This window comes from Pelodiscus sinensis, chromosome 14, assembly GCF_049634645.1.
Source record: "Pelodiscus sinensis isolate JC-2024 chromosome 14, ASM4963464v1, whole genome shotgun sequence".
In the NCBI taxonomy this organism is placed as follows: Eukaryota; Metazoa; Chordata; order Testudines; family Trionychidae; genus Pelodiscus; species Pelodiscus sinensis.
Window position 1 is genome coordinate 38,283,975 of NC_134724.1, and position 26,467 is coordinate 38,310,441.

Sequence of the window (26,467 nt, forward strand, 5' to 3'; positions counted from 1 at the left end):
AGTGGTTCGGGTTGCCAAGTCTCCAGTTGAGAGAGGCCCTGGCTGCTTCAGTTAGCAGTGCCAAGTGGGCCGTTAAAAGTCCGGTTGGCGGCACAAGCAGGGACCCAGAACTAAGGCAGGCTCCTTGCCTACCCTGGTGCTGCACAGCTCCTGGAAGCATCCACCAGATTTCTGCAGCCCCTGGCTGGAGGAGTAGCTAGGGAAGGCTCCAGATGCTGCCTTCCCCCTCCCCCTGAAGTGCTGGCTCCGCAGTTGCCATTAGCTGGGAACTGTGACCAATGGAAGCTGTCGGGTTGGTGCCTGCAGGCACAAAGACAGTATGTGGCGCTTCCCTGGCCACTGGTGCTCCATGTGGCCACTTCTGGGATCTGCAATGCCACTGGGACCCCCCTCCCCCCCCGAACCTCCTCCCACACTTCTGTCCCAGTGCAGAGTCCCCATCCACACCCCCACACTCTGCTCCAGCCCAGCCTGGAGTTCTCTCCTGCACTCCAAGCCCCTCATCCCCAGATTCCTCACCCTCCTTGCACTCCAGCCCTAGTCCCCTCCTGTGCCCCAATCTCTTGTTCCTGGCACCATGACCGAGCCCAGCCCCCTTTCGCACACCAGACCTTTTGGCTGCAGACCAGAGCCCTTCCCTGCACCCCACACCTCTCATTTTTGGACCCACCCCAGAGCCTGTACCTCCAACTGGAGCCTTCATCTCCCCCCTGCATCCCAACCTCCTGTCCCAGTCTGGTGAAAGTGAGTGAGGGAGAGGGACAGTATGTGATGGAGAGAGGGGCATGGAAAGAGTGAAGGGTGGAACTTTGAAGCAAGGGAGGGGTCTTGGGGAAGGATCGGGGCAGGAGTGTTCAGTTTTGTGTAATTAAATGGTACAAATGACAGGATTTGCATATAAGTTCATATTGTGTTGATGGTCTGTGAACCATTACATGTCAGTGTCATGGATGATATAGTATGAACAAGTGTGGCATTACTGCCTCTTTAATCGAGAGATGCTTGGTTATGGTTACTGTTGAAAGGGTAGGAATGAACAAGACATTGAAACCATGTACTGGTTAAGGAAACATGGAGAAATTGTTTTATAGGACAGTTGTTAATGTAGATAATATATCTAATGAGAGGTGAAAAATAACTTTCCAAAAGTTGTGTTGATTTAATATCCAGCAGCATTTTATGGGAGTGTTTGTGTTTTAAAATGGGAGTTTAAATCTCGAACGAGTTTAATTCTGCTTTGAAGTTCTTTGAATATCATCTGAACTCCTTCAGACCTGGTGATCTTTCTCTTGTTTTTTCCTCCCTTGTGCTTGGCCTGGTAGCTGAATCCTCAGATAAAATGCCTAATGATCAAGGTAAATGAATGGACATTTTCTCCTATATTCTGCTCTTTCACACACTGCTCTGTTTCTCTTCCATCTGCAGCTCCACTTGTTAAATGAAACAGCTGCTCTACATGTAATTGAGTGCGCTCTTGTGGAGCTTTTAATAGGAGAGGAACATGAGATTTTATTTGTGATTTGGATGTCAGTGACCTTCATATCAAGTGTCACATGAGAGGAGAAATGGGTTATAATTCTGATAAAATGAATTTGGATTAGGTAATATTCAAGGAGTCTGACCAGGAAGCCCTAGAGCTCAGTCGAGCGTGATAGAAGACCAAAGAACACTTGCTAGATTAGCACAAGTGCTGTTTTGTCAGCTCTAACTATATAGTTATTTTTGCAGTAAATAAACGCAGCCTTAGACTTGTCCAGCTTTCTACATGAGAGAGTCTTCCTGTCGGCTTGGTTAGAGATCAACTTTAGCCACCAACAATCTTAAGCCTGCTAACTTGATAAATGGTACATTTGAGCTTGCTGTGTGGAGCTGGCATCTACGATGAATATTAAGGGCTAATTTTGCTTTCTTCCAAATAAGGTGAACATCCCATTATTAGGGAGAGATGTGAGAGGGAACAAGTTTAAAGGGATACTTGCAAACAATTTAGGCATATGATTAAAGCTTAAAGTTAAAAAGTGTTCCACATTGTAAATATCACATTAAATCCATCACTGAGAAGTGTGATAAACACTGTTTATTTTACCTGTTCCAAACCCAACAGTGATGACTCTACTCTAGGCACCTGAGGAACAAGCTCTTCTCCAGCCTTCCGTTGCAAAACCCACGGCTGCGATAACAGGTCTATCTCAAAGGGATAGAAAAGACTAAAACTTTGTGTTTTATTGAAAAGTTGCTGCACTGCTCTTCTAACCTTAGTTCTGTCCACAGCTAGTCTACATGTCCTTCAAACAGTATCCTAAAGGAGCAAAGGTTTCTCATTTTGTAGTGTTCGTAATGGCATAGAATTTTTTAATTAAAAAATGCATATGTCAAAAGCGGGAGGCATTTGTTTAATAATTCCTGTAAATATAATAAGTCTTTGAAGGGGTTACAAGCTTGAAGCAATGGAAAAGGAAGAAAATGAAGAAAAGGAAAATGTAAGCCAAATAATAAAAAGACTTCTTGAAAACGAGATCTGTTAGATCTGTGGAATAATGTGTCTTGAGAAGTGATGGAAAAAGCCCTTGAGAAAGTCTGGAACAAACTTATATCAGCGCACAGTTAATGGACTGAACCTCTGACCTCTGGTTTTCATTGTGGCTTAGCTATATATTGATGAGCAGGGCTCGACAAATCCGCTTATCTACTTGCCTGTGGCAAGTAGATTTCAGCCAGCAGTTGGGTCTCGTGCATGCACAGTGCGGAACTAGTGAGTGGTTTTCGCCACGATCATCGAACATTGTTGTTGAGTGTGTCATCTCAGAATATACTTTGCCTCTCCACTCTCCTTCCTTGGAGCACAGGCGTTGGCACACAGCAGAACAGGTTCCTGGTTGAAGCTGTGTGTTGCTCGTTGGCTAATTATGAAGACAAAAGGTAATGCATGTAACAGACAGCAGAGCTAACCTACAGTAACGAAAGATAAGTGTGTTTCCAGCTGTAGCATGCTCATGGTGCACTCCCTAGACAGGCTAAAAAGCTGACCTACAAATACTGGCAAGTCTTTAGACTGCAAACAAATTTTATTTCTACTAATCTTGGCTGAAGAGGGAAACAGAGAACCTCAGTACTTCCAGTATAGCTCCCTGCAGACAAGCTGGTACAAGATGGGACTTGTACACTCTCTGGTCATGTTGAAAACAGGGGCATTTATTCTAATTCTTGCTGCAGTGATAATCAGATATGTAGGAGGATAATCGCTGACGATCCTTAGGCCAAGGCGCCTGTTTCTCCTCTGAATTACAGCGGTGTATAACTGCTGCAAGAGGATGGTTGTGTTCATCATCTTGCAGATAGAACTGCTGTCAAGTTAGCATGAGTTGTGAACCAGGCTCCAGAAAGTCAAAAGGATAATCTGTCAATCCTTCATTCTGGAAATCAGGTATTTGCCAGCAATAGACACGATGCAAAAGAAGTCACGATGCTCAACAAAAAAAATCCTTGGTGTTCCTCATTTTAAAAAAAATTTGTTTGGTGTTCCTTGGTCTTAAAAAGTTTAAGAAACACTGAATTCTAGTCTGACCTCTTGCTGCATAGCAGAAGTAATAGAATTTCAGTTTTCCCTGCAACAAGCCCGTACATTCTGGTTGAGCTATAGACATGGCGTGGTTGAACTTTAGAAGAACATCTAATTCTTCTTTGAGGGTTTGTTCATGCCCATTCCACGTTAGGTACGTACACATCGCATGCAGCACTGCCAGAGGTTTTACCCTCAGTGTTATCCAGCAAGTCGACTCCAGTGCTTTCTGGTTCTATGTGCTTACGTGCTGGTATAAGGGGCCCAGCCAGCCCAGCACCCTCTCATTTCCTTCTTACCACTAATGAGAGCTGCTAGAACAGTTCCTCCTGTTCTGGCAAAGCATTCTTCTTGTGGATTTCCCCCGCTATTCTCTGGATTAGTGATATTAATCTTTGTTTCGTGTAGTAGTGCACATAGTTAGATAATATTGATGTACATAGTTAGACTCCCTCTCTTAGCTTTGGCCTCTGGTACCGGGCATGCCCCAGTCTCCAGGCTTCAAACCCTGTGCTTTCTACAGCAGGCCTGCATCAGTGAGCAACCCGTACACGAGTTGTGTGAAGTGTCAGGGAAAGGCGCACGTAGACGGTGCTGTTAAATCTACCTGGATTTCAAGCCTCATATGACGGAGGAAATTGGGAGGCTATGCTAATGGAAGCGGCCCTTAACCAGCATCCAAGCTACACCCATTGCACTCTGCCATGAGAATCTCCAGCACCATTCTCCAAGAAAGAAGCATAAGCAGCAACAATCCCAGAGGGGGTTAGTACTGAAGGAAGACAAAGTGAGAGCAGTGGAGTACAGCCCGTGTCAGGCCACTCCTCCACTCCCAGTCTGACTGGCACCGTCGACTCATCCCTGCTCAGATGCCACTGAGTCCAGTGCCAGGCCATCACCACAGTGCCAGCAGGATCATAGCGGTGTCTGAGGGGGGCTCCTCCAACTCACCATCTGGCAGCAACCCGACTCTGGTACCAATGCACAGGACAGAAGTGGTGGACGTAGTTGGGGTACAAGACGAAGAGGAAGACCCCTGGCTGGCCCAGCATTTCCTGAAGAGAAGGAGGAGGAAGCTTCTCTCAGGACCAAGTGGTTTGGTGCCACAAACTGACTTGAGAGCCCTCTGAGCTGATAAGAAGTTTGGCTTGGAACCTGAAGCTAAAGGGTAATGGTTCTTAAAAAGGCTTCACATTGCCTCATGGACGCTTTGGCCTTGGCAGCCCAGTCAAAGAAGTCCCTACCCAACAATGAAACTGTTATGGGTCTTGTCCACTCCCTGTGGTATACCCCATCTTCTCTCCCTCCCACTTGAATGAGGCAGAGGAGAAGTACTATGTGCCCACCAAGGGACTTGAATTCTTTTACTTCCACCCTCCTCCCAGGTCCCCTGTGCCACAGCATCCCATGAGAGGGACACTGCTGGACCTGTCAGAGTTGCATCTGCTGCCTCTTCTGCCTCACCGGGCCCTGATCTTGCAAGAAAACTGCTGTTTTCTCCACCCAAACCTCTGTTTCTTTTGCCTGACTGCATGGTTACTCCATGCTTAGTCCTGCCATGAGGGCAGGAGACTTGTCTCTATGGCCTCTTGAGGTCCCTTCTAGTTCTAGTGTTCTACGATTCTATAGTTGAACTTGGATGAAGAGGCCTTTTCAGAACAAGTCTTGCTAGCTCTTGTTCAGTAGTAGAGAATTGTCTACTAGAGCAGTGGTTGTCAAACATTTTTTTTCTCATGACCCAGTTGAAGAAACTTGTTGATGCCTGCAACCCAACCTAATTTGACTAAAATATGGGCCCTGGCGTGGGGTATGAGGATGAGAGCTTCAGCTTTGGGAGGAAAGGGGGACGAGGCTGGGGCAGGTTGGGCTTACCTTGAGTGGCTCCCAGTCAGAAGTGCAGAAAAGGGTGCCAAGGCAGCTTCCTGCCTGTCCTAGCACTGCAGACTATGCTGCCTCCCAGAAGCAGCCAGCAGCAGGTTCTAGCCAATGGGATTGCAGGCAAGTGCTCAAGGAAGGGGCAGAGCATAGAGCCCTGTGTGCTCTTCTGCCCTCTGCCCCCACTTAGGAGCTGGGCCTGCTTCTGGCTGCTTCTGGGGGGGGAGGGGGGAGGGGCAGTGCACTCCAGTGCCAGGACAGGCAGGAAGCTGCCTTAACACCCCAAACTGATCATCGTGTAGCAATGAGACTGAGTGCCTGATACCTGCGACCCATAGTTTGAAAACCACTGTACTAGAGCAACTTACCTAGCCAAGTAGAAACAATTCTTGATGTGCTCTTCCTAGTGAGATCTCTCACAAGTGTTCCCTGTAAGCTGTGCACTTGTGCAGTCAGTCAGGAGAGATTCTAGTGAATCACAGAATCCTAGGGCTGCAAGAGACCTCAGGAGGTCATCAAGTCCAGCCCCCTGCCCAAGGCAGGGCCAACCGCAACTAAATCAACCCAGCCAGGGCTTTGTCAAGCCGAGACTTAAACACCTCTAGGGATGGAGATTCCCCCCACTCCCCCCCGCAGGGAACCCAGCCCAGTGCTTCACCATCCTCCTAGGGAAATAGTTTTTCCTAATATGCAACCTAGACCTCCCCCACTGTAACTTGAGACCATTGCTCCTCATTCTGTCATCTGTCACTGTTGTGAACAGTCTCTCTCCAGTCTTTTTGGAACCTCCCTTCAGGAAGTTGAAGGCTGCTATCAAAACCTCCCCTCACTCTTCTCTTCTGCAGACTAAATAAACCCAAATCTCTCAGTCTCTCCTCATAGGTCATGCGCTCCAGCCCCCTCATCATTGTAGTCGCCCTCTGCTGGACCCTCTTCAATGCGTCCACATCCTTTCTATAGTGGGGGGCCCAGAACTGGACACACTATTCCAGATGTGGCCTCACCAGAGCAGAATAAAGGAGAATAATCACTTCTCTGGATCTGCTGGCAATGCTCCTCCTAAAGCACCTTGGCTACAAGGGCACACTGTTGACTCTTATCCAGCTTCTCATCCACTGCAATCCCCTGGTCCTTTTCTGCTGAACTGCTACTTAGCCATTCATTCCCTAGCCTGTAACAATGCTTGGGATTCTTCTGCCCCAAGTGCAGGACTCTGCACTTGTCCTTGTTGAACCTCATCAGATTTCTTTTGGCCCGATCCTCTAATCCAGGCATGTCCAAAGTCCGGCCCGCGGGCCAATTGCGGCCCGTGTTCCAATTTAATACGGCCCCCGCTTCCTCCGCCTCTCCTGGCTCCCCGGCGCTCTTTTGAACTGGCGCGCCCAGCGCGCCGCTTCCAGCCGCGCCGCCACTGCCGCCCATGGCCTCCGCAGTCCTAGAGCCTGCCCTGTAGGGCACGTCCGCAGCCCCGCTCCCCCGTTCGGCTGCGGGTTCGCCCTGCCCCCGGGCCGCCGTGAGGCCGGCATGCCCTGCGCTCTCCACCCGCCTCCGACCCTGCGGGCCCTCCGCTTTGGGGCTGAGAGTGGGGGGACGGCCCTCACGCATGTTCACTTCTTCAAATCTGGCCCTCTTTGAAAAAAGTTTGGACACCCCTGCTCTAATCTGTCCAGGTCACCCTGGACCCTATCCCTGCCCTCCACTGTATCTACCTCTCCCCCTAGTTTAGTGTCATCTGTAATCTTGCTGAGGACGCAATCCATCCCCTCATCCAGATCATTAATAAATATGTTGAACAAAACTGGTCCAAGAACTGATCCTTGGGGCACTGTGCTAGAAACCGATCACCAACCTGACATCAAGCCATTCATAACTACCTGTTGGGCCTGACAGTCTAGCCAGCTTTCTGTACATATTACAGTTCATATATCCAAACCATACTCCCTTAACTTGCTGGCAAGAATGTTGTGGGAGATAGTATCGAAAGCTTTGCTAAAGTCAAGATATACCACATCCACTGACTTTCCCATATCCACAGAACCAGTTACCTCATCATAGAAGCTTATCAGATTGGTCAGGCACGACTTGTCCTTCGTGAATCCATGCTGACTATTCCTGATCACTTTCCCCTTTTCCAAATGTTTTAAAATGGATTCCTTGAGGATCCCCTCCATGATTTTTCTGGGGACAGAGGTAAGGCTGTAGTTCCCTAGATTGTCCCTCTTCCCTTTTTTAAAGATGGGCACTACATTTGCCTTTTTCCAATCATCTGGGATCTTTCCTGATCTCTACGAGTTTTCAAAGATAATGGTCAAAGGCTCCGCAATGACATTTGCCAACTCCCTCAGTACCCTCGGATACATTAAATCCGGGCCCATGGATGTGTGTTTGTTTAGCTTTTCTAAATAGTTCCTAACTTGTTCTTTCCCCACCAAGGGCTGTCCACCTCCTTCCCATACTGCGTTGCGTAGTGCATTTGTCTGAGAGCTGATCTTGTCCGTGAAGACAGAGGCAAAGAAAGCATTGAGTACTTCAGCTTTTCCCTCCCTCATTCAGTAAGGGCCCCACACCCTCTCTGATCACTCTCTTATTGCTAACATGCCTGTAGAAACCTTTCTTGTTACCCTTGACATCCCTTGCCAGCTGCAATTTCAATTGCGCTTTTGCCTTCCTGATAACTCCCCTGCATTCTCAAGCAATCTATTTATACTCCTCCCTAGTCATCCGTCCAAGTTTCCACTTCTTGTAAGCTTCCTTTTTGTGTTTAAGCTCATCACGGATGTCCCCAGCAAGCCAATCTGGTCGCCTACCATATTTGCTTTTCTTGCTGTGCATCATGATGGTTTCTTCCTGTGCCTTTAATAAGGCTTCTTTAAAATACTGCCAGCTCTCCTGGATTCCTTTCCCCTTCATGTAAGCAACCCAGGGGATCCTGCCCATCAGTTCTCCGAGGGAGTCAGAGTGTGCTCTTCTGAAGTCCAGGGGGTGTATTTTGCTACTCTACTTTCTTCCTTTGATCAGGATCCTGAAATCTACCATCTCATGATCACTACTTCCCAGGTTGTCACCCACCTCTACTTCCCCTACTAGTTCCTCCCTGTTTGTGATCAGCAGGTCAAGCTGTGCATAGCCCCTGGTCAGTTCCTTCAGCACTTCTACCAAGACGTTATCCCCAACATTCTCCAAACACTTCCTGGATTGTCTGTGTACTGCTGTATTGGTCTCCCAAAGGATGTCAGGGTGATTAAAGTCACCCATGAGAACCAGGGCCTGTGATCCAGAAACTTCTCTCAGTTGTCCAAAGAAAGCTTCGTCTATCTCATCCACCTGATCCAGCGGTCTATAGCTAACACCAACTACATCACCACCCCTGTTGCTTCCACCTCTAAATTTAACCCATAGCCTCTCAACAATCTTTTCTCCTAAGTACTGGAGCTCTGAGCAATCATACTGCTCTCTTACATACAGTGCAACTCCTCCTTTTCTCCCCAGCCTGTTCTTCCTGAACAGTTTATACCCTTCCATGACAGTGCTCTAGTCATGCGAGTCATCCCACCAAGTCTCTGTTATTCCAATGAAATCATAGTTCTTTAACTGGGCCAGGGCTTCTAATTCTTCCTGTTTGTTTCCCAGGCTTCTCGCATTGGTGTACAAACACCTTAGATAACCAGTATCATAGAACACTAGGACTGAAAGGGACCTCGAGAGGTCATCAAGTCCAGTCCCCTGCCCTCATGGCAGAACTAAAATTAGAAGGAACATTGTCTCTCACTAACTCTGCTGTCTCTCCAGTCTGTTGCTTCAACTGGAGCCAGTATTCCTGAGAGAGAGAGATGTTTTTTGACTGCAGTTGCACTTCCAGGGAGAGGGCAAAAAAATAATCTTGCAAGGTGGCATGGACAAGCCAAGACTGACATGGTCTAAGACACATTCCCGTTGCTGCTGTGTTTGTCTCCTAACCTGGCTTGTAAGTCTGGGGCCAGGAAAAGGAACTTGGTATGCTGTTCTATACACTGTTGTTCAGAAATATAACCCCTTTTTTTAATCTGTCTGTTGACTCTCATGGTTGCAACCCATTCTTTCTTTGTACTGATATTTAAAATGTAATAAAAATGAAAAAGCCTAACTTGCTGAGGAAAATGGTGCCCACCTATTAAGTGGTTACCCTTCTGAACTGGTTCTGTGTTGGGAGGTACTCAGAGTTTGCTGGACTTGTTGGGAACATCTCTGGTGGAGTATATTTGTTATGTCCGTAAGAAAACAAAACTTGTTCAAAACTGGCGGTAATGCAGGTTTTGTAAATGAATAGCCAGGGGATGATAAAAGGCTATCACATAAACTGATAATTATTAATGTGATTTTTTTTCACAGCATTAGGATCTCCAGGAAAAGGAAGTCGGCCATTGGATATAGGACCTGACTTCAAACCACCCATGAGTGGTAAGGCCATTTATAAAGCATTTCAGCAGAGACCTATCAGGATGAAAAATTTACACACACACACCCTATATGCGAGTCTGTTCAAGAACTCCTCCTAAACAGTAAGAGCTAGGGCCACCAAATTTGGTATGCAGCTTCCTTTTACCCTAGCTTAAAGCAAGGTCAGGGTTTGATTGTGCCACGAAAACAGGAAGCCTCTGGAATGGGATTGTTTTCCGTGACACAGTCTGACTCCTGCACCTCCCACATCACCACCAGCCTCTGCCCCGAAGGACCTGGGCGACTCCAGCTAAGACTTCTAGACTATTATGTCTAATCCCTGGAAAGGGATTGTTTTCCTTGATGACCTCTTGAGGTCTCTTCCAACCCTATGATTCTATGAACATGGAAAGGAAAGGGCTGCTCAGAGGGATGCAACCACTGTGGGCAGTGGTGCCAACTGGGAAGCTGCTTCCCGCAGTGCCCCTTGGATAGAAATGGTAAGCCATAGCCAATGAGAACTGTGAGGCTCTGTGACTGCAGAGCTTTACAGTAAACAAAGCAACGCAGACCTGTCAGGGGCTTTCCTTGGTGGGTCTGCGACTCGTGTGTGAAAATCCCTAGTGTACGTCACTCTGGACCATATCCCTACCCTCCAGACTATCAACTTCTCCCCTCATCTGAGTATCATCCACGAACTTGCTGAGGGTGTAATCTATCCCATCATCCAGATCATTAATGAAGAGATTGAACAAAACCAGCCACAGGACCGACTCCTGGGGCACTTCACTTGATACCAAAGCAACTAGACATTTAGCCATTAATCACTACCTATTGAGCCAGATGATCTAACCAGCTTTGTCCACCTTATGGTCCATTCATCTATGCCATATTACTTTAACTTGCTGGCAAGAATACTGTGGGAAAGTATCAAAAGCTTTTATAAAGTCAAGATATATCACATCCACCACTCTCCCCATATCCACAGAGCCAGTTATCTCATCATAGAAGGTAATCAGATTGATCAGGCATGACTTGCCCTTGACGATACCATGTTGATTGTTCCTGAAGTGATCACTTCCCCTCCTCTGAGTGTTTCAGACTGGATTCCTTGAGGACCTACTCCATGATTTTTACAGCGACTCAGTCACTGGTCTGTAGTTCCCCGGATTCTCTTCCTTCCTTTTTTTTTTAAAAGATGGGCACTATATTTGCCTTTTTCTGATCCTCAGGGACCTCCCCCAGTCACAATGAGTTTTTTCAAAGGCAATGGCCAACTCTCTCAGCAATTTTAGATGCATTAGTTTGCCCACATACTCTTATACATGTCCAGCTTTTCCAAATACTCCTTACTCTTCTTTTACCACAGTGAGCATGACCTCACTGTGGGTTGCTCCACTCTTCCCTGTACCATGCTGCCTAGTACAGCAGTCTGTGAGCTGACCTTGTCTGTGAAGCCCGAGGCAAAAAATGCATTGAGTACTTCAGCTTTTTCCACATAGGTTCCTGGGTTACCTCCCCCATTCAGTAAGTGTCCCACACTTTCCCTGACCACCACCTTTTTATATGCCTCCCTAGTGATCTGTCCAAGTTTCTTCTAATTGTAAATTTCCCTTTTGTGTTTAAGCTCATCAGAGATTTCTCTGTTTGGCCAAGCTGGTCGCCTGCCATACTTGCCATTCTTCCTGTACATTGGGATGGCTTGTTCCTGTGCCCTCAATAAGACTTCTTTAAAATATTTCCTGAACTCCTTTCCCCCTTATATAAGCCTCCTAGAGGATCCTGTCCCTCAGTTCCTTGCAAGTCATTTTGCTTTTCTGAAGTCTAGGGTCCATTCAGGGACTTCTTTTAATCAGAAGTGCTCATGCAAATAAACTTTAATGTGAAGGCACATTGTTGGTTCACAGGTTAACTGTGCCAGTGTCTCACTTATTGAACCACTTTATGATGTCGTCGGGTGTCTCTCCACCCCAGAATGGATTTAGCAGCAAATGTAGGTATCGTTACATAATATTTAATGTACTATCATTTGAAAAGAGATCATCAACATGTTATACAGGAGAAAAGGATAATTGTACAAGCAGGTGGTGATGTGAAACTTTTTAAATAAGAAGAGAAAAGAAAGAGTAGTTAACGGGAAATGCACCAGCTGAGCCAAGATTAGTTTGTCTGACCCTGTATTCTTTATTCAGGCTCCCAACCATTGTTCATTTCTTTTCGCATTCTGTAGTGAGGAGATTTGTCTCAAGTAAAGGCTCTGTGTAACAAGTGCTTTCCTCTCCCCTCCCCTCTTCCAGGCAGTAACAGTCCTCATGGAAGCCCCACGTCTCCCCTGGATAGCAACATGCTTTTAGTCATCATAGTGTCTGTTGGAGTGATCACCATTGTGATAGTGGTGATTGTTGCAGTCTTCTGCACTCGGCGCACCACCTCTCATCAGAAAAAGTAAGATGTGCTTTACTCTGGTTTAGTTTGTCACTGTATTTGCTTACTTAATAGCTGCATCTATACCTGCAAAGAGCAATGATGTCTCCAGCATGACCTCACAAGTGAAGTTGTCACTGGAAATGACTTAGAACATTGTCCAGCTGGAGGTGTTGGTACAACCCTCAGACATCTGTGCATTTCCATTGCCCTGATCTATCACCATCAATCTGTCTTACTTGGGTTGAGTTGGTCAGTTAATTCGTATATAGATTTATACCATTAACGTGGCTATTTGTTAGCTTCGTTGATGAGAGAATTAAGTATCTTCCTTCAACAAACACTGATACCATTTTACCTTTAGTACTAGTAAGTGATAAGGCCCTGCTGGAAGAACTCATTATAGAGGACAATCTCAGTTCAAGTGATCACGAATTCACTTTAAATAGAAGGTTAAATAAAAATAGATCTACAGCTAGGGTGATTTCAAAAAGGGAAAACTTTAAAAATGAAGGGAATTAATTAGGGAAGTAGACTGGATAGAAATACTTGAAAGATCTGAATGTGGAGGAATCTTGGGATTACTTTGTCCAAGTTATAGAAACTCTCTGAAGCCTGAATCCCACGAAAGGGGGGGGGGGGGGGAATTATAGGGAAGGGTTGCAGACCAAACTATCTCAAGCTTCTTTTAGGATTATTAAGAGAGAGGCCACAAGGACTGAAAGAAAAAGTGGATCGCTAAGAAAAGCTACATCTAGCAGTTCACATCATAGGGAAAATGTGAGAACTGCCAAAAGCCAAGCAGAACTGGATGTTGCAAAAGAAAATAAACCAATAGTGAATGGTTCTTTAGCTAATTAAATATAAAGAAAATGAGGAGAGAAGAAATGGGACTGCTTTAAGCACTGAGGATGGGTAGAGATTAAAGATAATATAGTTATGGCCCAACATCTACATGAATACAGGTTGAACCATTCTGGTGTGGCAACATCCATGGTCTGACAGGACCATGGATGTTGCTGGACCAGAGAGCCACAGTGGTTGGGAGCCAGGACTGACTGGGTATCCAGTGGCAGAGAGGTCAGGAGCAGAGCTGGACTGGTGGCTGGTAGCCCGATTGTAGGTAGAGGTGGTTGGGGGGAAGGCAGCAGAGAGCCCGGCTAGGGGGCCAGGCATGGAGCTGGGCCAGCAGCCTGAGGGCAGGGAGCCTTATGGCTGGGGCCAGCAGCGGGTTTGGGCTGTGAAGAGAGTCCAGTTTCTAGCCACCTGGGAGAGTCTGGAGGCCGACATCCCAGGGGCTAGAATTGACCTTCCTTGATCCAGTAAACTCCCTTGTTTGGGACTGGTCAGATTCCAATAGTGCCAGACTAGGGAGGTCCAACCTGTACTTTGCTTCAATTTTTAATAAGGGTAATGAAGAGTTGAGGATCAGTGATTGGGTGTGTAAGGCGCCCCTGCCGGGAAAGGGGGGGGGAAGCCCCCCCCCTTGCCGCGGGGGCCTTTTCTACTTCTCCCGAGATTCTGTAATGCTTGCTACTCTCGCCATGCAGTGTCCCCACACGAATTTCCCACCGCCTGGGCAGCTGCCCCTCGCTGGGAAAAAGTGGTGGGGGGAGGGAAGGGGGTCCGGGCCCGCCCTCGCTCCGGACCCCGACCCAGGGCCCTAGAGTCAGGACACTAGTACTCACTCACAACGGGGGGGTCTGTGAACCCTAAACACCCCCGCTCACGGGTTCCGCAGCCCCGCCCTGGGCCGCTTCTTCCTCCCCCTAGTCCGTCCCCTCCGGATCCTCGGCCCCCTGGGTTTAGCCGCACCCAGGGCCGCCAGTATCCGTTCTCCTCCGACTCCTCCCTGGCCGCTCCTTCCCTCTGCTCGCCCTTCCTCCCTGGGAGTGCGGCGGCTATCTTTAAACCCCCCGCCCGGCGTCGGCTGATGACGCCTCGCCCCACGTCATCCGTAAGCGTCGGGTTCCCCCGGCGCACCGGCGGCGTCACGCTCGGCGTGGGGACGGGCGGACGCTGATCCTCTCCGGCGCCCGGGCCTCGTCGGCGTCTCTCCTGTTCGGGGCGCCCCCGGCCCGTGCCTGTCCCCGAGAGTGACGGGGCTGACCCGTCACAGGGTGGCAAATGGGAGCAAGCATGGAAGACAGCTCAGTGGACTCGGACAGTTTAATGGGACCAAACAGAGGGCCTGAATAACCTCCTTTCACATTAGAGGAAGTGACACATGAAATTATGGACCCAATGGCAAGGATTTTAATGAATCAGTAAACCGGGTAATCATACCCTGTGACTGGAGAATTGCAAATACAACAGCTGTACTTACAAAACAAGCAGGGAGCAGGAAGTGATGTAGAAAACATATGGGGTTGGTGATTTGACTTCAGTTGTATGCAAGGTCTTCAAACAAATTTTGAAAGCAAAATTGTTCCCTTTAGTTATGTGCAACGTCTTGGGTGGCACATGATCAGGATTCATCACTGAATTTGGTCCACTGGTTGGATCATTGGCTTCCCCAGCTTGAGCCAGGTACTGACCAGAAATGATCCTGGCCCTCCAGAGAGTAGTTAAGGCCACAGAGGTAAACAATAATTGGAATAAAATACAACATGGTTTTACAAAAGATAGATCACGACAGACCAGCCTGAGTTCTTTCTTTGAGAAGTAAATCTCATTTACTTGATACAGCATTTGATAGAGTTCCACATGGAAAATTGTTATTGAGGGGGGTGGAGATTAAGATGAGATTGAAAGGTGGGTAAGGAACTCATTACAATGGCTCATGCTGAGAGGTGAACTGGCTGGCTGGAATTCCTCTCGGATTGGTTGTGGGACTAATCTTATTCAATGTTCTCATTAATGAGCTTGTCACAAAAAGTGGAAGAGTGCTAATCAAATTTGCAGGTGACAAGAGTTAGGAGGTATTGCCAGTATGAAGGAGGATCGTAATATCATATGAGAAGTTTTGGACAACCTTGAAACCTGGAATATTAGAAATGTGATGCGATTTAAGAGGGCCGTGTGCAATGTCATGCACTTAGGGACTAACATCCTGATTTTTTGCCATACACAGGATGTATTAGCTGGAAATGACAGAAGAGGAGAAAAGTCCTAGGTGTGTTGGTCTATCACAGTATGACTCTGAGCCACTAGTGTGGCATGTCGGATCAGGCAAAGAATTTCCAGTAACAATAGGGAAGTGTCATTAGAGGGTAGAAGGAAGAACAGCAAAATAGAGACAATGGATTTCAGGTAGAAGGAAGAACAGCAAAATAGAGACAATGGATTTCAGGAAGGCAGATTTTGGTAAGCTCAGAGAGCTGATAGGTAAGGTCCCATGGGAATCGAGACTGAGGGGAAAAACAACTGAGGAGAGTTGGCAGTTTTTCAAAGGGATATTGTTAAGGGCCCAAAAGCAAGCTATTCCGATGTGTCGGAAAGATAGAAAATATGGCAAAAGACTGCCTTGGCTTAACTACGAGATCTTGCATGATCTAAAAATAAAAAAGGAGTCATATAAAAAATGAAAAGTAGGACAAATTACAAAGGATGAATATAGGCAAACAGCACAGGAATGCAGGAGCAAGATTAGAAAGGCAAAGGCACAGAATGAGCTCAAACTAGCTACGGGAATAAAGGGAAACAAGAAGACTTTTTATAAATACATTAGAAGCAAGAGGAAGACCAAGGAGAGGGTAGGCTCACTGGTCAGTAAGGAGGGAGAAACAGTGACAGGACACTTGGAAATGGCAGAGATGCTCAATGACGACTTTGTTTCGGTTTTCAACGAGAAGTCTGAAGGAACACCTAACATAGTGAATGCTAGTGGGAAGAGGGTAGTTTTAGAAGGTAAAATAAAAAAAAGAACAAGTTAAAAATCACCTAGAAAAGTTAGATGCCTGCAAGTCACCAGGGCCTGATGAAATGCATCCTAGAATACTCAAGGAGCTGATAGAGGAGGTATCTGAGCCAAGGTGGGTGCATAACTGGCTGGATAACCGTACTCAGCGAGTTCTTAATGGTTCACAATCCTGCTGGAATGGCATAACAAGTGGGGTTCCGCAGGGCTCCGTTCAATATCTTCATCAACGATTTAGATATTGGTATAGAAAGTATGCGTATTAAGTTTGCAAATGATACCAACCTGGGAGGGGTTGAGGCTAATCTGGAGGATAGGGTCATAATTCAAAATGACCTGGACAAATTGGAGAAACGGTCTGAGGTAAATAGGATGAAGTTTAATAAAGACAAATGCCAAGTGCTCCACTTAGGAAGGAACAATCAGTTTCATACATACAGAATGGGAAGCGACTGTCTGGGAAGGAGTATGGCAGAAAGGACCACAAGTTGAATATGAGTCGTCAGCGTGATCCTGTTACAAAGAAAGCAAACATGATTCTGGGATGCATTAACAGGTGTGCTGTGAGCAAGACCCAAGAAGTCATTCTTCCGCTCTACTCTGCGCTGGTTAGGCCTCAGTTGGAGTATTGTGTTCAGTTCTGGGCACCGCATTTCAAGAAAGATGTGGAGAAATTGGAGAGGGTCCAGAGAAAAGCAACGAGAATGATTAAAGGTCTAGAGAACATGACCTATGAGGGAAGGCTGAAGGAATTAGGTTTGTTTAGTTTAGAAAAGAGAAGATTGAGGGGGGGACATGATAGCAGTTTTCAGATATCTAAAAGGGTGTCATGAAGAGGGAGAAAACTTGTTCATCTTGGCCTCTGGGGATAGAACAAGAAGCAATGGGCTTAAACTGCAGCAAGGGAGGTTTAGGTTGGACATTAGGAAAAAGTTCCTAACTGTCAGGGTAGTCAAACACTGGAATAAATTGCCCAGGGAGGTTGTGGAATCTCCATCTGTGGAGATGTTTAAGAGTAGGTTAGATAACTGTCTATCAGGGATGGTCTAGACAGTATTTGGTCCTGCCATGGGGGCAGGGGACTGGACTTGATGACCTCTTGAGGTCCCTTCCAGTCCTAGTATTCTGATTCTATGATTACCACTAAAACAAGGCACTGGTGAGACCACATATATAGTATTTTGTGCAATTCTGGTCTCCCATGTTTAAGAGAGATTATTTCAAATTCTGGCTGCATAGCATGTACCTCTGTTTCAAACAAACAAACAAAAAACCACCACTTCTTGCCTGGTAAGTAGCTGCCACATAGCTGGGTAGATCTGAAAGAAATTCAAATAAACTTGCCTGTCTCTGAGTGACAAAATATTTATCTAGAATGTTTCATTTATTTTCTTGTTTTGCAAGGAAACGAGCTGCCTGCAAATCAGTGAATGGATCCCATAAATACAAAGGAAATTCTAAGGATGTCAAACCTCCTGACCTTTGGATTCATCATGAGAGATTGGAGTTGAAGCCCATTGATAAATCTCCAGACCCCAACCCAATCATGACAGACACCCCAATCCCTCGAAACTCCCAGGACATCACACCAGTTGACAATTCCATGGATAGCAATATCCATCAAAGGCGCAACTCATACAGGGGTAAGCGTGGCTAACAATAAGCTAGTTGGGTCTTGGTATTTAATTGTGTAAAATCAGATTCCTTATAACCACTGTATCTAGTAAAAGCATTGGAGCCTCTAGTTTTGTTGAAATGTTGTTCAGATTATAATAACATTTTTATTAAATTGTTACTTTTCTTATTTATTAGATTGGGTTTTGTGACTAGGTTTCAGGGCTCTGTTCCATTCAAATGTAGGGGATTCATCTTCAGGGGTATCAGTGGGACAATAGAGTGCACAACAACTAATTTTGGAGTTGTTCTTTGATGTATCATAATAATGGTGCCTCGGTATAATTAGTAATCTTGTGTGCAAGGTAGTATAACAAGCCTCTCCTACTAACCTGTGGAGGAAAGTGATGATTACTGCTATTTCTACATGACTGCACTTAACTCATACTACCATTTATCTCAAGAATCTGCATTTCTATGGGATGTTAGTTTTATTGAAGTCTGGACTGTTTCTCCTATCATATATATAGTAGCCCAATGTCTGAGACTCTGTAATGCTGAAATGCTGGCTGTTTCCTCTGGGCAGCGCTGTTGCCTGAGTCACGTCCTTCACCTCCCACTGTGGTGCTCGGCTGACTTCTGTGCCACTCAGCTGGGCTGCCGCGGGGGAGCAAGCAGCTGTTTGGGCCCCGCGGTCCCCATGCTACATGGGGAGCATGGGGCCCAAACGGACACTTGCACCCCCATGGCGGCTGGCTGAGGGGCGCAGAAGTCAGCCAAGCGCCATGGCAGGAGGTGAAAGGGGGTGGGGCGGTGATATGCGGCGTGACAGCAGCTCCAGGCTCCGCCCCCTGGCTGTGACCGACACCGCCTGGCCTCCTTTCGCCTCCTGCCATGGCGGTTGGCTGACTTCTGCGCTGCTCAGCCGGGCTGCCGCGTGGGAGCAAGTAGCGCAAGCGACCGTTTGGGCTCCGTGCTCCCCCTGCAGCCCGGGGAGTGTGGAGCCCAAACAGCCGTTTGGGCTCCGCAGTCCCCCCAAGTCAGAGACAGGACGGGGAGGAGAAGAGAAAGAGAGGCAGGAGGTGGCGAAGAGCTGGAGGGGAGAGTCGGTAGGAGGAGCAGAGAGAGAGAGAGAGAGAGAGAGACTGAGTGAGAGACCAGAGGCTCAGGAGAGTAGACAGACGTGGAGGAGAGACCTGAAACTCCTGTCTTATGATGGGCTAATTGGCTAGTTCACAATAGTGTCTATAAGCCAACTAGCTACTTTGAAAGAACTAGATTTAGTCTGTTAGTCTTGTTTGCTTGCTGGTCATGAATTGCAGAACTATTATGAAGGGGAAAAACCATACTATACACAGAGAATTAAAAAGCTGTTTGTAGCCACCCGGTTGTGTGTTGTCCTGAAGGAATCAGTGATGTAGTAACCCTCAGTATTCTTTCTTCAGGGCATGAGTCTGAGGATAGCATGTCCACGTTGGCAGGAAGAAGAGGGATGAGGCCAAAAATGATGATGCCATTTGATTCTCAGCCCCCTCAGCGTAAGTTAACAGCCTTTCTTGCCAATTTTCTCAGCCAGACTAAATGTTTTGTCATAATTGGGAACAACAAAACAAGCCATTGTTATTATCTTCTCAACACCCTCCACACCTTCCAAATAATTCCATTCCAGGTTTCAGTAGGGGTAGTATCAGGAAGGGTACTGGAGTCCTGTTACACCTGGCCCTTTGCCTTTTAGGCAGAGAGATCTGGATGACCCTTTCTGAATAAGGGTTATTTACTGTGTGGAAGAAATAGCTCAGACTTACTGTCTACAGCAATCCTCTAGGCTTCCCAGTCCTCATTCTGGTAGCACTTTTGTTCTAGTCCCAAGGTGCTGGGAGTGTTGTGTAGAATGATCACTGCTGGAAGCTAAGGTTCAGTGGGTTTGGGTGAGCAAACTCAAATTTTGGGTGCTTCCTACTGCATTCTGTCTGTGTGTGTAGCCTTAACGTACATCAGCTGCCAGATATACCATATGATTCCACCCCCTCACTAGGAAACCCATTCCATTACTTCACCACCCTCCATGGGAAATAGTTTTTCCTAATAGCCAATCTAGACCTCCCCCACTGCAGCTTGAGACCATTGCTCCTTGTTCTGCCACCACTGAACAGCCTCTCTCCTGCCTCTTTGGAACCCCCCTTCAAGAAGTTGAAGGCTGCTACCAAATCCCCTCTCACTCTTCTCTTCTGCTGACTAATCAAGCCCAAATTCCTCAGCTGCTCCTCATAGGTCATGTGCTCCAGCCCCTTCATCATTTTGGTTGCCCTCCACTGGACCCTCTCCAATGCGCTCACATTCTTTCTATAGTGGGGAGCCCAGAACTGGATGTAATACTCCAGATGTGGCCTTACCGGTGCCAAATAAAGGGGAATAATCACTTCTCTAGATCTGCTGGAAATGCTCCTCCTAAGGCACTTTATTATGCCATTAGCCTTCTTGGCTACAAGGGCACACTGTTGACTCATGTCCAGCTTCTCATCCACTGCAATCCCCAGGTCCTTTTCTGCTGAACTGCTACTTACCGAGTCAGCCCCCTCTGCACTTGTCCTTGTTGAACCTCCTCAGATTTCTTTTGGCCCAATCCTCCAATTTGTCTAGGTCACTCTGGAACCTATTCCTACCCTCCAACAAATCTCCCTCTCCCTCTAGCTTAGTGTCATCTGCAAACTTGCTGAGGGTGCAATCCATCCCCTCATCCAGGTCATTAAAAAGATGTTGAACAAAATGGGCCCTAAAACAGACCCTTCGGGCAATCCACTTCAACCCAACCGCCAACCAGACATCGAGCTGATGATTGCTACCCGTTGGGCCCAACAATCTAGCCAGGTTTCCAGCCACCTTATAGTCCATTTATACAATCCATACTTCCTTAACTTGCTGGCAAGAATACTGTGGGAGACCACATCAAATGCTTTGCTAAACTCAAGGTATCCTTCACTGGTGCTTCCCATTTCTCTGCACCTACCACATAGAGTAGACAATGATCCTCAACTCCATTACTTACTCCACCTTTGGATTATGTTGAGGGGGCTTCCTTTATTCTCAGATTTCTGTCCACAAATTTCCCATCTGCTGAGGAAGGGGCTATTCATCTGTCACCTTCCATGGAAGCTTTTCTCTTTGAATTTCCCTACATCAAGCTCTGTTTCACAGGTATGACCCACAGTGGACACTGGCTTCTTTAGTGGTCTTATTGGGATCCATGGGCTGTTTATCTGCCACAGTTCTCAACAGAACATAGAGACTTTGCCTAATCCACCACTTCCTCCTTAACAGTCTAAACCTCTAAAGAAGACTTTCAAGGAGCAAGAGCAGACAAGGACATGACACCTCAAATGGAATATTTCATCATTATCTCCTGATAAGACTATAATGCTTCCACTGCTACTTCTGACTGACAGTTTAAAGCTATTTCAGGAGCTCATGACTGGTAGTTCTGACTCACTCCATAGCCCATTAGAGTAGAGGAATTCCAGCAATCACGGACGTCATATATATAGCAGCTTCTGCATGATTGGATTCACCCAAGAATGAGGCTCTATTGAGTTCTGTTTAAAGCATCTGGCAGACTCTGGTTATAGCACCACTTGCTTGTAAATGGGCAGACAAAAAATTGTATGTTTTAACCAAAAACTTGGAATGTTAATTTTCCCCATCTTTCACCAAAGTCTCCAGTTGTGGGGGCAGCTGGGAAGCATGGTAGGCAACATCTACAGCTTTCAAAAATGACTTCTCTCTTAGTCACAAAGTAATCTTCAGAAACCCTACAATTCAGGATGCCAAACTACCAAACTCTGATGTCATAGGATCACATAACTGTAGGCCTGGAGGGGATATTAAGTCGTCATCAAATCTAGCTGCCTGCACTGGGGCGTGGTCAAATGTATCTAGACCAGTGTTTCTCAACCAGTGGTATGAGTACCCTTAGGGGTACGTCCACACAACTGAAATTTGGAGAAAACTGAATTTTTTTAAGTTTTACAGCATTTTATTATGTGTGTACTTTTTACCCCCAAAAAATTTCATTACCCGCCCGGCTACAATTAAGTTGTTTAAACAAATGTGTTGCAACTGTAGAAAAAAAATTGTCTGAAAACTGTAGGTACTGGGGGGGAGTTTATTATATTTATATTTAATTTATATATATATATATATATATATATATATATATATATATATATATATATATATAAAAAAAGGTTGACACACACTGATCTAGAACATCCCTGAAAGTATCTGTCCATCCCATTTTTTAAAACCTTGATGGCAATTCCACAACCTTTTTTAGAAACCTGTTCTATCATTTAACTGTCCTTATAATTAAAAAAAAGCTTTACCTAATATATAAATCTACCTTTCTGCAGATTAACTCATTGCTGCTTGTCCTGTCTTCAGTGGACATAGAGATCAATTGATCACTTTTTTCTTTATACCGGCTCTTAAACCGTGGTGTTCAACCAGATTTGAAGCAGTAGCCACTATATAGCAAACTAACCACACTCAACCAGCCAAATAGTCACTATCCACATGTGGCTATCACGTTGGACAGCATGGCCTTAACATATTTGAAAACTGTAAACAACTCCCCTCTCAGTCTTCATTTCTCAAGACTAAACACACCCAGATTTTTAATCTTCTGGACTTTCTGCAGAAGGCCTCTCTTTTGATGGATTTAAACTCTTTTCAGATTCCACCAATGAATCTCTTCTTATCCTGAAGGAGTTGGGGACCATACACACCTGCAAATCAGAGGAAAATTAACAGAACTCAAACCACACAGAGATCCTGACAGGTCTAGTTCTCTACCTGTCATAGATCTACAGAACCACCTAAATCTTTGACCAAGTGTCAGGTTTCATGGTTTTCTCAATAGCCCAGAATCTTCCCCCCATGGGAATTATCAGCTGCATCAATCTATCCACCTCCCACCCTTTAGCAACAGATTTTCCCACTTCTGACCTGCATGGGGAACAGACTATATCCAACAATTGGGTCATAAAAGTTGTAAAATCAGGTTACCTCTATAACCACCCCTCTTCTCCATACCTTTTCAGGGATCCATCTCATTGCTGAAAAGAACATGGGACAAGAAATCACCTCTGTTCTACAGATAGGGGCATAGATACAGCTCTAGTCCACCACATGGGGGAAGGGATTATGTTCCAAATACTTTTTTGTCTCTAAAAATAAGAGGATGGAGACCAATAGCAGATTTCAGATTCCTACACACTTTTGTGATATCGTATAAGTTCAAGATGGTGACTCTCACAGCTATAATTGTGTCATTAGATTCCAGGGATTGGTTTGTGGCCTTTGATCTTCCTGTACATATTTTCACATTGCATTTTACCTTCTCACAAGAGGTTTCTTTCTTGCATAGTGAACCAGGATCACTTCCAATACTGATTGCTTCCATCCAATCTCTGCTTTGTCCCAAGCGTGTTTTAAGAGGTTATCACCAGTGATAGTTGCTCCCCTATGAGAGCTAGGTATAATCATCTGCCCTTAACTCAGTGATTGCTATCAGGATTGCCCCTTGCTGTGGAACTCATTCTCCACTTGATTACCAATTCTGTATTTGTTAAACCTCAGAAACATTGCAAGCCCATTTTGCCCCCTCAGGTATTTGGGAAAGGAGTGCCATGGAAGGTGTATGGTGTTGAAAGGCTTTTGATTGTTGTTAATTGGAAGAGGTTTGTTTGTGCCCCATCTATTTTATAATGTATCATTTTTGACGTGTGTTTGTTATTGCGAAAGTGCCAAGAGTGGTAGATTGGGAGCTTTTTTCTACAAATTGAAATAACTACAATTTATAGTGATAGTCTGTGATTCCCAGTTTGATGACATAAGATGCCCTGTGGGTTTTGTGATTGCTATAATCTCAGTCAGCTACATGCAAGAGCCCCACACTCTTGTGGTTTGTCCCCCCTGGGTTCTATTCCTTGTAAGACAAAGTGAGTTTATGACTCTGTCTGAAGTTCTTACCAAGAGAGACATCTGATTTATGGTGTTTTGTACTGTCACTCTTCACTTTCATTGACAGTTTTTTCAATTGTATGGTTCACCGAGAGCAGGGGATTACTTCATTCGCTAGACATGAAGATGGGTTTTAGCCATTCAAGTTGCCTTGATGGAATTTGGCCCTTCTGCAGTTAATCCAAACTATCTAGCCTTTGGAGAGAATTCTAAGAGAATCAGACTTGAGGCAGAAGCTTTTGAAGGGGATTGGTTTGTCTGTTCTGCTTGCTCCTCTCCAGTGTGGCTCTAGCTAACAGTCTCAGGTTTCATTCCAACAGGATTATATGAGAGCTTCTACCTCCCCCTGCACAATTTAACACAAAACAGCTCTGTGATTTGTTGAATGGTAACATGGAGCTTGATATACATACACTCACACTCACACTCTCACTCTCTCTCTCCCCCCAGAATCCACTCACCATTCATTCAAAATGTAGATCAGGTGAATGTTCCATGGACTCTCCTTGGCCAGTCCTCTGGACAGGCTAATACTGCTACTTAAAGTCCAAGAATTTGGAATCTGCAGAGGTGTTTTCATGAGAAGAGGGGTTGGTTATTCCTTGCAGCTACCGATCTCTGGACTTATTGCCTTCCCAAATTCACACACTCTCTACCTCAGAGATTGTTCTCCAGACAGGTGTATAGGAATGGAGGGAGCATGCATTTCATTCCTTGTAACCATACTTTGTGTGCAAATTTGCATGTGGTGAGGCTGTAGCCCCTACCTGTACTAGCCACTTAAAAATATTCTGGATTCACATGGTATGTGACTCCTAATGGGAGTTTGAGGAAGTAGCTCTGGACAACTTCAGATTGGGTAAGTAACTGACTGCAGTTTTATCATTCTTTAATTATGATGCTAGCAATGAGCCCTGACCTTCAGCATATCCTTCCAACTTTCTTTTGGCCCATTTCTTGAGTAATCCAGTGTTTTAGTCTAGCATAAGAACCAAGCCCTCCAGTTTGTGGAGCATAATGTGAACATGCAGTCTTGCTTTGCTGTTAATGTCACTGCCACAAGCTGGGGAGAATGTAAGACAATGCTGCTCTCTTGAGAACTTAAAAGTATTCATGCCCCTTCAGCAGACAGAAAAGTGCAATAGATGAGAATTCTGCTGGTTTGGAGCAGAAGGCATGAGTAAATCTTGTCTCTCTGTGCTGGCTAGCATTATTTAATTCACCAAGGTTCCATACTACCTGATCATGCTTGTTGGGAATCAGATTCCCTTAGACTGAAATGGCTTTCACAGTTTGAGTCCACATTTACATTCCACTTCTTGGATATGACATTCACAGCTCAGCATCACACAGGAAAGCTCTAAAAGCTCTCACTTCTCAAAAGGGCACTCAGCATGTGTCCAGGAGGGGTGTGCTCTTTCAGCATAAGAAAAAATAGAAGGCTGATGTCTGGCGGGGGTTGTCTGTCTGGGTGTGTAGTAAGGGGTAGAATGGGGATTTGAAGCCAATGGCTGGCTGGCTACCTTGTTACTGTGCCTCTGAGGAGAAGTGAGGGATGCAGTGCATTTCTGTAGGGGTGCATGCTTGTCTGTATGTTAAACATGTTTTCTGTCTTGTGTTCATTCACAGCTGTGATTAGCGCCCATCCCATCCATTCACTCGATAACCCTCACCACCATTTCCACTCTGGCAGCCTCGCTTCTCCAACTCGCAGCTATCTCCATCATCAGGTCAACCCTTGGCCGACTGGCACCTCCATGTCCCATTCAGACAGGGCCAATTCCACAGGTGAGAGATGAATGACCAGGGAACATTCATTTAAAAGGGAACTAATTACACAACGGATCTGGACAGCAAAGTTCCAAGGAAAATCCTCAAGTTACCTTGAGTGGTTTGATCAGTCTACATTGTTCTTTTTGTCTCTGTAAAAGTGAGGAAAATAACAGACCTACGCCTGCTGGTATTTTTCCTTTTCCATGTGTTAGACAGTGAGTCTCCTTGTTTTGAATGAAACTAAAATTTAACACATTTGCTTTATGTCTGACAGCTGCAACTTAACTTGCATCATACCTCATCATGGTGAAAAATGTGCTTTATATAACCAGTTCAACACTGAGAGCCCATCTCTGGGAGTAGGGTTGGCTTGTTCATTCATTCCTACAGAAGACCAAGGAATGGAACAGAATAATTATCAACTTAATTCTGATTTCTCAGTGATGGAGTGTGATGAGTTAAGAATGAACAAAACCCCCTTGTTATTTATGAAGATTTTGCCCCAGTCATCTGAATTTCCATGGGTTTAATGTTGAACCTAAGATATCCGATAGTGTCCTTTTTTAGCATTTAGAGAATCTGAAACATCCACTATGCATTTTAATTTGAGCATACGTAGAATACCTTTTTTGGTTGGTTGTGTTGAAACAGCAAGAAAAATCTCGATCTTTCCTACAGAATGTTAAGTTTGAGACACAGTGATGTGCAAGCACAATTCTTGCACTATTCCCATGAAAACAGCCAGTGCTATGAGAAATAATCTAGGCAGCATTGCTGTGTGTGTTGTAGGAATCACAAATAGTTTTAACTTCTTAGGATACAGTGAATGCATTGCAGTGCCTCTAGTCTGTTGTTAGGTTCTGAATCCTAAGAGGGTTCTATAGGCAACAGTGAAACTTGTACTGTTTTCTGGAATGTCTCAGTTCATA

The 26,467-nt window shown here is 45.6% G+C and overlaps 1 protein-coding gene and 1 long non-coding RNA gene across 13 annotated transcripts in view; one reads left to right on the top strand and one right to left on the bottom strand.

Annotated features, from left to right (window-relative positions):
- The window catches only part of NEO1 (neogenin 1), a 304,427-nt gene that overhangs the window by 271,829 nt on the left and 6,131 nt on the right, over positions 1-26,467 (top strand). For 4 of the 7 annotated variants that reach the window (XM_075897560.1, XM_075897562.1, XM_075897563.1 and 1 more), the window contains exons 21-26: positions 1,323-1,355; positions 9,803-9,871; positions 12,148-12,295; positions 17,538-17,776; positions 19,193-19,285; positions 25,395-25,553. In XM_075897560.1, the coding sequence (XP_075753675.1) occupies positions 1,323-1,355; positions 9,803-9,871; positions 12,148-12,295; positions 17,538-17,776; positions 19,193-19,285; positions 25,395-25,553 (741 nt within the window). The remainder of the gene's footprint in view (positions 1-1,322; positions 1,356-9,802; positions 9,872-12,147; positions 12,296-17,537; positions 17,777-19,192; positions 19,286-25,394; positions 25,554-26,467) is intronic. The other 3 variants (XM_075897561.1, XM_075897564.1, XM_075897565.1) reach the window with 1 other exon arrangement.
- LOC142818353 (uncharacterized) overlaps positions 1-26,467 on the bottom strand; it is a 52,455-nt gene that overhangs the window by 14,369 nt on the left and 11,619 nt on the right. Inside the window, exons 3-4 of one of the 6 annotated variants that reach the window (XR_012895831.1) lie at positions 25,836-25,922; positions 16,493-22,528 (exon numbers count right to left, since the gene is read on the bottom strand). The exons of 1 other annotated variant lie outside the window; for it this stretch is intronic. This is a non-coding gene — a long non-coding RNA (uncharacterized LOC142818353). Of the gene's footprint in view, positions 1-822; positions 2,901-16,492; positions 22,529-25,835; positions 25,923-26,467 lie in introns of those variants that run through there. 4 more of the 6 variants (XR_012895832.1, XR_012895829.1, XR_012895830.1 and 1 more) reach the window with 4 other exon arrangements.